Raw genomic sequence first — 13,744 nt, forward strand, 5'->3', positions numbered from 1 at the left:
ACTCCGTCAGTAGGAGCCGGCATTGACGTCTGTCGCTCGTGACCTGCAGCTACTCCGCGCAACTAATGCAGACCTTATGGCCTACTGCGGTCTCACATGAAGCAGAGCGAGAGACATCACGCATGATATGCAGGAACATACTCGTTGTCGAAAGATACGGTCGTCAAAAGATTTAGACATGAAGAGCTCGATACTTGTGCGCGCGCCAATTCTGCTCCTCGAATCCTCTGACCGGCAAACTCTGGAGGAAGGTACGCCGTAAGGAGACAATCACGATGTGCTTATCACAATGGTCCTTTACATTGCGGCGCAAGATTCGTGTCCATAGGGCCAGTGTCTTTGTCACTGTAGCCAGCCCTGGCGAAAATTTTCGGCTTTTGTGGGTCGCAATGTTCCTCGACGCGCGCACAGCTCGATGGCATTCCTCATGCTCTCCCTTCTTCCTGCATTGGTCCTGCATGACTACTGTCACAATCGATGTCGCCAGAAACCTTACTGTAGGAGCCTTAAATGAATATCGACCACCAGAGGTACATGTCATTTTCAAACCAGGATAGAACAGTTCCTTGACACTGTACCCTCCTTCCATGTCAGTTCAGTCAGAGCCTCCCGCCCACAGCTGCCGCGAGGGACACAATACGAGCGCTATTACGAAGGTGGGGAAACTTTGAGTGCTAATGAGACACCGGAGATTTTCAGTAATCCGCATTCAATGGAAGGTTCTGTCGGGGCATTGTAGAGATCTGTTCTGCGTTGGAACGTCCAGACCGAGATACTCTCCCATCGGGTCGACTCTGCCGTGACTCCGTCCGTTTGGGAAACGGTACGGTCAAGGGGGCTCAGTCACAGCGATGCCACTGCATTGACGCCTCCTCGAGGCAACGGGCATGTCGAGGCGTGCACTCGGGGCTCCTGGTGGACATTTCATGTTGGAAGGCACGGTGCCTCCAACCCAACATTCTCAGCATAGCGTGTCGAAAACTGCATTGCCGGTGACGAAATCCCACGCTAGCCATCCTTGCTTTAGTTTCCAGTGATCACCAATTTCGAGGCCCCCGTAAGGACTGGGATCCATTCCAAGATTGTGTCCACCAACACATACTGTCATTGTACAAAACAAGGCACATTGCTTCCTTGTAGTGCCCGGATAGTCTACAGGGCTGTACGACATCCTCGTCGACATCCTTGCAATCATGTGGCGTGATGGCCTCGTAAATCTTTCAAGTATGTATATGGGCACTTTGCGAAATGCGAACGGCTATATTGAGACTATTGGAAAAGTACAAAGGATTCTTTATTTGTTCCTTCATCAATTGATCCCTCCCGCCCTTGGTACATACAGAAATGGCCTGGGCGGCCACGATGCTTGTGTTCGTCGTGAGTCCATTGCCGGAAAGACAGCCGCTGCGATCAACGATTCAGGGGCTCTCCTCCGACGTGTGCGCGCACCACCGCTCGATGCTGTTGGTCTTTGCAGCCTCAAATCCGTCCCTTGTGCGTGACAGGTGCCAATGCTCTCTCGACAAGACGGTGACCAGCCTCCCGACATTTCGAAACGTGCCAGGCCATGTCATCCCGAGGCTTGCTAGTTTACTGTACGTCACTGTCAAGACCAACCAGGCCTCACAGCCATTGGTCCTCAATCCTGACAGCGAACTTTTATTGAGGAGCCCTGAGAGCGAGATTGAAGGTTCGGGCTACATACCTTCTTACATGAGTAGTCTGCACCCTGTCCTACATGTGCGGCACATCACGAATTGCAGCCGCCAAAATTAAGTATATCAGCTGTACAGGCAGAAGAGGTGTGGTGGAACTTCCGCCTAGGGGTGCACGAGCGAGAGGTGGATGTCAACTCAACCGTTTTCCATCGTTGTGATGAGTCTGCATAAGCAAACGCGACAGAAAACATAGATTTTCGGTCAGACCCGTCCGTTCGCGACACTGATGGAGTTGTGAAGCAATCACAGGAGATGGATCAATCTGATTGAGACAATCCGCGTTCGCAACCACGATCTCGGGATGTCATCGATCTCCAGCTTCATGTCGGTCGCTCGCGGAAGTCTATATTGCTCTGTCCTACAACATGATTGCGTGATCCCACCCCGTTTTTTTGAGACAGGAGCCAATGCCCTTATCTTCTCCCGTCTACTGAATCATGCCCAGGTGTGCGGCACTTCAAGAGCTTATGCAGAGGGGCAGAGCGGCTTCCTGGGCGGAATAGGTCAGGTGACGGTGACGGTAGCGATGAGTATCCCGGAATGCTTACAAGCTGGAGCTGGAGGTTGCCGTTTAAGGTGCTTACCTAGGTGTCCATGGATCTAAGCTCGTGTACGAAACGCACAATTCCAATGTCTCTCAACCTGCCCAGGTGGTGAATGGAGCAGCTGCAATATCTCGAGCTGACAAGCTTATCATTCGGACAGCACCTGAGCATTCACGCTGACCTTGATAACACATTAGCATCTCAACCAACATCAAGCGACCATGTCCCCCGACATCAATTCAATAACTACGGCTAGCGCACCTACGCGAGACACAAGGATGACAACACAGGGGACGAGTGACATATCCTTGACCACAGTCTTCGCAGCTGTACCGAGTCCGCCCTCTCCACAATCCCCGTCGCTTTCCTCGTTACAAGCTGCAGCAGCCATCAATGCCGGGCTCCAGCGTTCGCCTGGGTCATATGCTTCACGACTTGAGCGCCGGAGATCATCACTCTCCACTAACCTTGAGATTAACAATCCAGCAATTCCAGCTCCAGGTGAAATGCAGCCGAGCACGATAAGCCATTCTGGTAGCCCCACTCGCCGCAGACGCTCTTTCGCCTTGCACCCGACACAGGCACAGCATCGTCGTCAGCCAAGTCTGGGCGAGCTGCACCAGGAGCTGGAAAATGAGCAAGAAGCTCAAGTGAACCGACTGCTACACATGATACGTCTGCAGCAAGACGAGCTCGATACACTACGAAGGCAACGAGATGATCAGCATGGCCTGTCATTTTCTGCGACAGAACTAGCGGGTATTTTGTCATGATTCCTGTTATTGGCTGACACTCAGGAACTCATTAAGACACAGTTCTGGAACACGCCAAGTCCAGCGTTCCATCGTCTTCAAGCATCAGCACTTCGCAAAATGTCCCACCGTCCTCAAGTCGATCATCCACTAGATTTTCTATTCCTGGTCCACGCAGCCAAGATACATCGCCTCACTCGATGCGACTCTCTGAGAGTACAACTCTAGCAACAGACCGTGCTCTGTTGGAGATTACTCGGGATGAGTCGGCCTTTTACCAGGCCGAGACGCAATCACTGACCCGAGAGAACCAGATGTTGAAACTGCGGATTCGTGAACTTGGTAAGCTTTGACAAGAATGGTCTGATTCGGCGTCACATGCTGAATCACTTTGAAAAGAACGTCAGATCGACAGTATGGCTAGTGATCCTGACGTGAACAGCCGAGGCCGAGCTGCTTCACAGCAGTCACCACTCGCGGATCGTCCTGCCGCGGCTCCTGTCAATGTGTAGTACGAGTGGTCTAGCAAATGTGAGACGCTTAGGGAGAAATTGTAGTGATTTGACCAAGCAAGGCCGGAATCCACGATTGGTGATCCGCATCGATGAGACAAAGCGATTGTTCGACAGTGAGGTGTACTGGGCGACTCTTGGAAGGGCATCGCTGTCTTCAGCTGTGTTAATAGCAGGAGTTATACCACCGACGTTTCGGGTCGCGAGGCGTTTGTTTACGCCATGAAATACAAGGCGTGCTTCCTATCGTTCCTGGCAAACAGAAAGGATGTATGCAATATCGCTTTGATCGGCATCACAGGCTCGCAATGGCCTGTAATGAATAATACTGATAATCCTTGACATCTTGGGAGCCCTCCCTCCAACCCTCCTCCCTCCCTCCAGGGCTGGGGTTGGAGGGTCCTAGTAATCGGCTCACCTGCCTTCTCATGCACTTCCGCATAGCGTTGGAGAAATCTTGGCGGAACTTTTCCGAGACAGCTCAGAAATTTTGGAATGCGCTGCGTTTGTGAACATACCAATTTTTCACAAATCTAATATCAATCTTCGACAAGCCATGGCACTTTCGAAGGGAACCGTCGCTAAGCGCGCAGCAGATTCAGAGCCTGGTCTCGATCAAGCTCAGACATTACGCGCCTCGAAAGCTCTTCTCTCCAAGATCCAATCGGACGCCGTCGCACAGAAATCTTCGGGAAAACCCAGCTTGCTTGATGATGCCGATGATGAGGATGCGGAGGATGAGATTCCGGTCTGGCTAATCTTAACGACCAAGAAGCACATCATTGACAAGAAGCGGCTTAAGCCTGGCAAGGTCCTTCTTCCACACCCATACTTGAATGTCGGCGATGCGAATTTGAGGATATGCCTCATTACAGCCGACCCCCAGCGCAGATACAAAGACATTGTCGCCGATCCGAGTTTTCCTGTGGAGGTGTCGCAAAGAATACAACGGGTCATTGACGTTAAGAAATTGAAGGCAAAGTACAAACCATTCGAGGCGCGAAGGCAATTGTTCGGCGAGTATGACGTCTTCCTCGCCGACGACCGGGTCATCACACTGCTGCCAAAGATCCTTGGCAAGGTCTTCTACAAAAGCGGCAGCAAGCGACCGATTCCCATCTCGCTGGAGGGCAGGCGCCAAAACACAGACGAGCAGGGCAACAAGCGTCGCAAGCTTTCCGAGGGTGGCACAAAGGTTATCAAGGACGAGGTCAAGCCAGCGACCATTGCACACGATATCGAGCGCACATTGCACAGCGCGCTCGTACATCTTGCTCCATCCACGACGACCGCTGTCAAAGTTGGAATTGCATCGATGGAGGCCGAGCATGTACAAGAGAATATCGAAGCCGTCGTGCACGACATGGTAGAGCGCTACGTGCCACAAAAGTGGCGTAATCTACGAGCTGTCCACATCAAGGGCCCCAACACCGCCGCGCTACCGATCTGGCTGGCCGAAGAGCTATGGGAGGATGAGCAGGATGTCCTGGAAGAGGCCACACCCGCAAAGGAAAGCCGCAAGAAGCGGACGCGCGGCGCACTAGAGGCTGGTGATGCGGATGAAGGGGTCATTGAGGTGCCAGGTGCCGATGGCAAAATGCGCCGCGTGGAAAAGCCACCGGCTAAGAGGAAGAGCTCCGAAGTCGACGGCAGCAAGGCGAAGAAGGCAAAGGGAACCTCAGCAGATGAGAACAAGGCGACAGAGGCGCTTGAAGTCGAGAAGAAGGACAAGGCTGCCCGGAAGGCTGCCCTACAGAAGCAAAAATCCGAGGCAAAGGCCGCGGCTGTGAAGGCCAGGTGAGAATCGCCAGGCTGTCATAATTCTTAATAGTCTCTGTCGGCGGGTAAACATGGAGCGAAGGCGTTTCGGTTTAGCTTTGTACGAAATGTTATGTTTCAATGACTGTGTACAAATCTTCTATGTCCCAAGTCTCTCGCGCCTTCAGGGGGTCTGTCACGAGTGGTCGTTCAACGGCGATGAAACAGGCCTTGCCTTGAGGTTCTCTACGAGAGTGCAAACAAGTCGCGGTTCGTGGACACATAAGTCACAAATAGTTCTTAGACTTGATTTCTTGCTTTCATAATCAAACACATAGCAGTCCCGGGGTTCATCTGGATATCGCATATCGACGTACTATTGAATATCATGCGCTTGAGTACGTCTGCTCGGAAAGTACCCCAATTTCGTCAGCGCTCGCCGAACCTGCCCTGTCGCATCCGCTCAGGCACAGCCCTCAAGGTGGGTAGCTGCAACATTACGCAACACTTCCATGACCATTGAGCTATTCAATCACGACGAATTTATTTTCGATTCACTTTTTTGATTTCGGTATATTTCATCGATCGTCAACGTGAGTCGCTCAGGGCGAGACTTCGACACCCTAGACAATATGGCTCCGGTCAAGCGCATAGAGAAATGGGAGATCGATCGCTACTGGGAGATCTTCTCGTCTCTGTCCAACAACAGCACACATCTCGATGGCTCACAAGCCGCCTCGGTCTTGAAGAACTCTCGCCTTCGCGATGATCAGCTTGAGAAGATCTGGGATTTGGCGGATGTGGACGGCGATGGTCGGCTGGACTTTGAGGAGTTTTGCGTTGCCATGCGATTGATCTATGATCTCATGAACGGCGAATACATGGATGTGCCGGCGTCGCTGCCAGATTGGCTAGTTCCAGAGTCGAAGGCTCATCTGGTTCAGGCTAGTCGTGCAATGGCGACAGGCGGTCGAGACGAACGCTTCACCAGGGACTTCGACGACGACGACGACGATGCGCAAGGCTTGAAGGATGGATTCGACTGGTACATGAGCCCATCCGACCGGGAGAAATACAGCGAGATCTACACAACTTCACGCAATGCTCGGGACGGACTGATCTCTTTCGAGTCGCTACAAGATTTATATTCGAGCCTCGATGTCCCAGACACGGACATCCGCAGCGCCTGGAATCTCGTCAACCCGAAGAGCGAAGAGGGCATCAACAAGGATGCCTGCCTCGCTTTCCTTCACATCCTCAACAATCGGCACGAAGGCTACCGCATCCCACGAAATGTGCCTCCGAGCCTGCGCGCCACGTTCGAGCAAGGAAGAATAGAATACAACGTAGATCGCGCGGCTGCACAGCAGAGCGCCGCTGAACGGTGGGGCACAAAGCGCGATGACAACACAGTCAGTGGCCGAAAGGCAAAATTCGGCGACACCTATCTCTCGCGCCTTGGTGTCGGAGAGAAGAAGCCCAAGGGTACCGATTTCAGCAGCACACCGCGGGACAGCGAATGGGAGGAAGTGCGCCTGAAGAAGCAGCTGCGGGAGTTGGAGGAGAAGATGAACAAGGTTGAGCAAGCGGCACAGAAACGTCGAGATCGAGGTGGTCGGAGAGACGACTCGCGGCCCGCTCTGGTCAAGCGTGAGCTGGAACAGCTGCTGGACTACAAACGGCGGGAGTTGCGTGGTCTTGAGAATGGAGATGGAAAGGCACAGACTGGCAACACGTCGCAGAATTTCAATGACGAGATCGCTATGGTGAAAGAGCAGGTAGATGGGTTACAAGATCACCTGAGGACACGCGAAGCTGTGCTGCAGCAAGTACGGGATGAAATTGAGGCAGAAAAAGCCAGCGGCCGGTGATAGAATTCGTACTCTAATCTATTGGTGACCCTAGAGCAACATTGGCTGCCTTTTCAAAATGCCGTTCCACTGTAATTGATCTTCGAGGCGTCGCTGAACGTGCAAATCACGCCAGGATGCTGTGTTTCAATGTAATTAAATGTCACCTCGTCGGATGGACCTCCCTGTCTAGCTGACCAAGAACAGCGCGGTGAGTATGAGGGATCGACGCGAACGTCGATGGGCACATAATCTCCTTTGCACCAAAATAGGCCCAGACCAAGGTGGTGAGGGTAAAGGCCAGAGTGTTGGCAAAGTGAAGGCAGATGGGGGGCTACGGTGGCAGGACGGAACACGGAAAACATGCTCATGGTGGTGTAGACCTGAAGAAAAAAAATCTGGATCGGTCTCGATCCATACTTTTGCGGTATGGCTATGTTGATTGCATATCCGTTGTGTCAACCCTGCAAATTTCCCAGCCGAGAACGAAAGCGCCAAACGCCACGAACAGCCAGCCGATCTTTTCGCGTACTCTTTTGTCACAGTCCCGAAGAAGAAATCGTTGAAAATTCGTTAAAAGCATGATATTGCGAGTGCAAAGCAACGAGTGCGACTATGACTCGGGAATCTCGATCTCGCCGCTCTCGATGTCATCGCTGACGGCCTTGGGGCTTCGGCCATCGACCTTGCAGCCGGTAGAGAAGGCGGTTCCGAGGATCTCCTTGACGGTGCCCTTAAGGTTCTTGGCCATGGACTTGTGCTGCATCTTGCGGGCGATCTCAATGATCTCGTCCAATGGGATGGACTTGGTGTGCTTGATGTTCTTCTCCTTCTTGCGGTCACGCGGCGGCTCCTTGAGCGCCTTGATGACGAGCGAAGAGGCGGATGGGACGACGGAGACAGCAGCTTGACGGTTCTTGATGGTCAAGCGAACAGTCACACGAAGACCTTTCTGTTCGAAAGTCAGCGACCGAATTTCCCGCCTTGGTTTTGCGTCGATGATGCACATACCCAGTCACCAGTGGCCTTGGCGATGTCTTCACCGACCTTCTTGGGCGAGAGACCAAGAGGACCGATCTTGGGAGCGAGAGCGGATGAAGCACCAACCTCACCTCCGGTGGCACGGAGGTGGATGATTTTCTCCTCATTGGGGTCGAGCTTGGGTGCTGGATTACGTGTGAGCAGTGGAACAATATTTCTCAGCCTGTGGCTGCAGCCAGGGAATGAGAGGGGCGATACTTACCCATGGCTAGTAGGTAAGGTAGTCTGCCTCGACTCAAGTGGTTTTGTGCAAAGAGTGTGTTGGGTTGTCCAGGTCGACAATTCCGAGATTGAGGAATAGGATTTTGTTGCAAAGTGTGCGACGGGAGGAGCCGCAGCTTAGTAAGCTTCGCTGACTCGGGGAGGCAGAGACCTCCGACTTGGCGGCGATCGGATCCGAACGCATTGGGCGGACAAGAGCACCTGCAGCAGACTATTCCATTTTATATCACTGAAGGTTTGACCCCTACGGTTGTAACAGCATGGCGGGAAATCTGATCAACCCTTCAATCGGTCGCAAAGTGATTTATTGCCCCAGAATTGATAGCTGCGAGCGTGGAAACAGTCGAGATGATCTACGGCTGCTTGACTACAACAGTATATACGCGCCATTTTTGCCTTGAGCGATTTGTTCACCCACTCCGAGCGGTAATCTACAGTAGAACAGTACCTAGGTAGTACTGCAAGCAGCAATTTAACGTTGGTTTTTCTGCAGCGTGACATCACCTGATTCGCGCGTTTATACAAACATTTGGTCGAAGCAGAAAGCTAGGTGCACATCGTTCGCGGGCCGACGAATGGGACCACTAATGTGATTTCGATTGTAATCTCTGCGTGTCGCGACGAGATAACAACGCAATTCACTATCTGGACTCATGCATACAATGAGGTGAGCGCGCGTCATTCTGCTCTTTGACCTCGCGAGCATGTCGTCTTCCAATCGATCATCGAGCGAAGTCCCACCGCCCGCCGACTTTACTAGTAGAAGTGCCATTGCTGGATCTTCATCCACTGGTACAGCCCACTCACAGCACATACCCAAGCAGTCTTCAGGATTAAGATATTATGAGATGCCTCCCGAAACTCCGCCCGAGCACGCCTATGTACGCACCTCTGCTTCAGACGACGAAACGTTCGACTCAGATCATTCGATTAGTACGGGACGAGGGGCTGCCAATCTTGACGGAGCCCATTCCGACGCCCCAACGGAAGAGCTAGGAAGTGCTATACATGAGCGATCCAGGCTGTTGGGTGAGACCTCTGGTCGCGATCCAGTTGCCGGGCAAGGAAACAGTGCAACTCGGCCGGGTCCTGGGCCCGGATACGGCAGTTTCGCAGACTTTATTTATACGGGCAAGGCGAATTGGAGATCGCGCAGGAATGGAACACGGCCCGCCACTGCAGAGGGTCAGCAAGACGATGGGTCACCAACAATGCTGAATCGGTCGGATACATACGCTGCTAGTCTTGCAGAGGACTCAATGATCGATGGTCTTCTCGGCCGTTCCAAGCAGCGCGGAGTGAAGCATTGGTTCTCCTCAAATCCAGCCATCAAGCAGGAGCGATCAGTGTAAGTGCATACCTGTCTCTTAACCCAAATAGCCATCCCCTACTTCGCATGTCCACATGAGCATGTGCTGTTTCGTTTAATGGACACTGACTGAGCTAATGGGGTGTGCCAGGTATGTTCAATACTACTTTCCGGTCTTCAAATGGATGCCACAATACCGCTGGGACTTTCTGCGTGGAGATCTCATTGCAGCATTGACCATGGCGAGTTTTTACATTCCCATGGCACTGTCATACGCAAGCAACCTCGGGCACATGCCACCGATCAACGGACTATATGCTTTCGCTTTCAATCCGTTCATATACGCCCTCTTAGGAACTTGTCCTCAGATGGTAGTGGGGCCTGAAGCGGCAGGATCCTTGCTTACCGGAAGCGTTGTCACCGAGGCCATTAAGGCGGGTCATTTTGACGAGAACGATGGCATGCGAGCCGCACAGGTGGGCGGCATGGTCACAGGCCTGGCCGGAGCCATCATTCTTGCTGCCGGACTTTGCCGACTGGGGTTTCTAGACAGCGTTCTTTCCCGTCCGTTCCTCAGGGGCTTCATCAGCTCTATTGGCATTGTTATCTTCATCGACCAGCTCATCCCAGAGATGGGACTTGACGACATCGCAGCCGAGACTGGAGGCTCCCACGGCTCGCCACTTGATAAACTTGTCTTCATCATGCGGAATATCGGCAATTCGCACAAACTGACATGTATCGTTAGCTTCACGAGCCTTGGCATTGCCCTGGTCCTGAGGGAGCTCAAACGAAGACTTTCGACAATATCGAAGCTGGGCTGGGTCGTCTACTTTCCCGATCGATTCCTCATAGTTGTTCTTTCGGCAGTCTTCGCCTGGAACTTTGGCTGGGAAGCCAAAGGAGTCGACATCCTCGGCGACATCAAAGTCCCAAAAGGTCAAGTCCCCTTTCAACCTCACTTTCCATTCGCCGAGAGCAACTTCAAATATGTCAACGATGCATTCACTACTTCTTTGATTGTTGCGCTGCTGGGTTTCTTTGAGAGCTGCGTTGCTGCGAAGAGTCTCGGCAACTCTACAGGCAAGGTCGAGAAGAAGTTGAGGACGAAAAGTGACGGCACGGTCGAGGAGGTACACGAAAGCGATGGTATCGTGGGGATGTCCGTCTCATCCAACCGTGAGCTCGTCGCGCTCGGCGTAGCCAATCTCATTGGCGGCGTTTTCATGGCCCTGCCGGCCTTCGGTGGCTACGGGCGAAGCAAAGTCAACAAAAGCACAGGAGGCAGAACGCCCATGAGCAGTATCTTCCTCTCGCTGATTACTGTTATCTGCATCTACTTTCTGCTGCCATATTTCTATTACATTCCGGTACGGCCATTCCTCCATTGATGATGAAATCTGCTCGCGGGCATAGCTGACTCGTGAAACACAGAGAGGAGTCCTCAGCGCCATGATCACAGTAGTCTCCATCTCGCTACTTGAAGAGGCGCCGCATGACATCTTCTTCTTCTGGCGCATCGGAGGCTACATTGAGCTATTCCTGATGGTCCTAATTTTCCTGACCACGTTCTTCTGGTCATTGCGTGGCGGTATCCTGGTCGGCCTAGGCTTCAGTCTGATCCGCTTGTTACGACACTCGACACGACCGCGAATCCAGATCCTTGGCCGCGTGCCAGGAACCAACGATTACGACAATGCCGAGATCCTCGCGCAGGACGGCAACGTCGAGATGGCGCCGAACTGTCTGATTGTCAAGATCCCGGAGCCGCTCACATTCGCCAATACCGGTAGCCTCAAAGATCGTCTGCGGCGACTCGAGGAACACGGTACCAACCTGGCCCACCCGGCGCTGCCGTCAGTACGGAACCAGGAGCACAACAAGAACATCATCTTCGACGTGCACGGCGTCACAGGCATGGACTACGCCGCCAGTCAGGTCCTTCTGGAGATCGTCAGCGACTACATCGATCGTGGCACCATGGTCTTCTTCACCCGTGTGCCCAGCAAGCGCTCCCACGTCTGGGAGTTGTTCGAGCGCACGGGCATCGTGGAGCTGTGTGGCGGCGAGAAGAACTTCCTGCGGAGTGTCGATGAGGCCCTCCACGCGGCTGAGCGGGCGACCACTTTCACCGAGTACGCCGAGCGCCGGGTCAGCACGGCTGTGCCGGAAGGTTTCCACCCCGATGAGGGCGGACCGACACCCAACATCTCACCAGATCTGACCGCCCGGTCGAGGAGGAGAAGTGGGGATGAGGACGCAAGCTGATTTCAGAGCTGCATGGGCACAATCTGCGCTCTTTGTCATCGCTCCGATCACGATCTTACGTTGTGGGATTTAACAGATCGCCATTTCAGGATGCTTCGCTATGCTATGTACTACCATTTGACGACCTTCAAGGCCGAAACAAAGTTAGCGATTACCGTTTCGTGGATCATCCCTCATGATTAGTATTACATGCTTTTCTGCAATAGAATGAAAATCATGCTCGCTTCATCGCATCAATTTGGAGTGAATTCCCCTTCGGAAGCCATCTGCGGAGTCAAGTCTGACGACTCTGGCACACCCTCTATTCATGACCGATGGCCTTGGAGTCTTTGACCCAGGCCAGCGGTGCAACAGTGCCAAGCAGAGCACTTGGTTGACCGGTGATGTGAGGGTCGGCGCCGACGAAGTTGTTCGGGAAACCAGGCTCGAATGGGGTGATGCTCTCGAGGTACTCGATTTGCTTGTCTGTAAGCTTGATTTCGAGGGCCTTGATATTCTCCTTTAGGTGCTCCACCTTGCGACCACCGACGATGGGGAAGACGTTGGGGGTCTTTGCCATGACGTAGGCAAGAGCGATGACCGTCGGGGACTCGAGGCCGTGCTCTTCAGCCACCTTGGTAAGCGCCTCCGAGATCTTCGCCTCCTGCTCGGTCTGTTCACCACCCATCATGTTGCGGAGACCTTCGTTGTTCTTCTTGCGCTCTTCGAGCTGCTTCTTGGATTGGAATTTCCCTCCACCGATAGCGTCCCAAGGGGAGAGAGCCATTCCAAAATGGCGGCACATGGGAATGATTTCGCGCTCCATGTCACTTTTGCCGCAATCAGTGTCTTTTCCGCAACATTTCGAGCTCTACAAGTACTCACCGGATCATGATGTTGTACCGTCCCTGGTAGACGCTGAAGGGTGTCTTGCCTTGTTGAATGGCATAGGTGTTTGCGGCGGCCACGATGTAGGCGGGTGTGTCCGAGACTCCCAGGTACAGCACCTTGCCCTGTTTGACGACGGCGTCGAGTGAGTCCATCAGCTCCTCGATACTCGTAGTCCAATCCCACCTTGACGAGATTAGTCATGTTACGCAAGGCTTCGAGTGGGAGAGACTTACCAGTGGACGTAGAGAATGTCGATCCAGTCGGTTTTGAGCTTTGCCAAGCTGTCGCGTAACGACATGTGGAGTGATCGCTTGTGGTTGCCAACGTGGTTGACAGTCTTACCTCTGCCTTCTTGAGCAATGTTGTAGCCTGTGGTGAACTTGGTGGCTATGACCATGAAGTCACGGTTCTTCTTCTTCTCCATCCATTCACCGATCCAAGACTCGGATTCGCCATCTTGGTAGTTCTGCCTGAAGTCAGCAAGCCGGACTCCAAACAAATCTCAAGACCCACGACGAATTAATATGCGACTCACGTTGGCGGTGTCGATGAAGTTTCCTCCGGCCTCCTCAAAGGCGTCAAGCAGTTTGAACGAATTTTCCTTGTTCATTGAACCCATAAAGCCATTCCATGCCTCTCCGATGCTCATGGCACCCAATTGTAGCGGGCTGACTCGGATGCCTGCTCGCTTGGAAAGGATGCGGTAGCGACCAAGCTCCGTTGGAGGCTCTGGCGCTGGCTTGAATAATTCGTTCATGGTGCAGAGACGGCGAGGCGGTTGATAGAATTGGTTGTTGTGAGCAGTTTTGGCAACACAATTAGGTGTGAATGATCGTTCTGCCAGGCGACCGATCGGAAGCGAGTCGTACTTATACTTTGATCCAAGTGGATACCTCAGA

The 13,744-nt window shown here is 52.9% G+C and overlaps 6 protein-coding genes across 6 annotated transcripts; 4 read left to right on the plus strand and 2 right to left on the minus strand.

The window, feature by feature from the left end:
• Positions 1-2,484: 2,484 nt before the first annotated feature.
• On the plus strand, positions 2,485-3,368 carry K489DRAFT_388287 (uncharacterized protein; the record flags this gene model as incomplete). Its single annotated transcript, XM_033606402.1, has 3 exons — positions 2,485-2,592; positions 2,737-3,029; positions 3,125-3,368. 3 exons carry the CDS (start codon positions 2,485-2,487, stop codon positions 3,366-3,368), a joined length of 645 nt encoding a protein of 214 aa, XP_033460560.1.
• Positions 3,369-4,019: 651 nt separating this feature from the next.
• K489DRAFT_379515 (ribosomal protein L1) lies at positions 4,020-5,638 on the plus strand. Its single transcript, XM_033604670.1, has one exon. It carries the CDS (start codon positions 4,084-4,086, stop codon positions 5,326-5,328), a length of 1,245 nt encoding a protein of 414 aa, XP_033460561.1. The 5' UTR covers positions 4,020-4,083; the 3' UTR covers positions 5,329-5,638.
• A 143-nt stretch (positions 5,639-5,781) lies between these two features.
• Positions 5,782-7,322, plus strand: K489DRAFT_379516 (EF-hand). Its single transcript, XM_033604671.1, has one exon. The coding sequence runs from the start codon at positions 5,918-5,920 to the stop codon at positions 7,154-7,156; it is 1,239 nt and encodes a 412-aa protein (XP_033460562.1). The 5' UTR covers positions 5,782-5,917; the 3' UTR covers positions 7,157-7,322.
• A 289-nt stretch (positions 7,323-7,611) lies between these two features.
• K489DRAFT_423760 (uncharacterized protein) lies at positions 7,612-8,382 on the minus strand (the record flags this gene model as incomplete). The annotated part of the gene is made up of 3 exons (XM_033608256.1): positions 7,612-8,087; positions 8,147-8,301; positions 8,379-8,382. The coding sequence occupies 3 exons, from the start codon at positions 8,380-8,382 to the stop codon at positions 7,749-7,751; spliced, it is 498 nt and encodes a 165-aa protein (XP_033460563.1). The 3' UTR covers positions 7,612-7,748.
• A 1,227-nt stretch (positions 8,383-9,609) lies between these two features.
• K489DRAFT_318577 (uncharacterized protein) lies at positions 9,610-11,975 on the plus strand (the record flags this gene model as incomplete). The annotated part of the gene is made up of 3 exons (XM_033601333.1): positions 9,610-9,746; positions 9,859-11,077; positions 11,142-11,975. 3 exons carry the CDS (start codon positions 9,610-9,612, stop codon positions 11,973-11,975), a joined length of 2,190 nt encoding a protein of 729 aa, XP_033460564.1.
• Positions 11,976-12,276: 301 nt separating this feature from the next.
• On the minus strand, positions 12,277-13,602 carry K489DRAFT_388292 (Aldo/keto reductase; the record flags this gene model as incomplete). The annotated part of the gene is made up of 4 exons (XM_033606403.1): positions 12,277-12,784; positions 12,840-13,028; positions 13,079-13,311; positions 13,381-13,602. 4 exons carry the CDS (start codon positions 13,600-13,602, stop codon positions 12,277-12,279), a joined length of 1,152 nt encoding a protein of 383 aa, XP_033460565.1.
• Positions 13,603-13,744: the final 142 nt, after the last annotated feature.

This window comes from Dissoconium aciculare, assembly GCF_010015565.1.
Source record: "Dissoconium aciculare CBS 342.82 unplaced genomic scaffold K489scaffold_5, whole genome shotgun sequence".
NCBI lineage: Eukaryota > Fungi > Ascomycota > Dothideomycetes > Mycosphaerellales > Dissoconiaceae > Dissoconium > Dissoconium aciculare.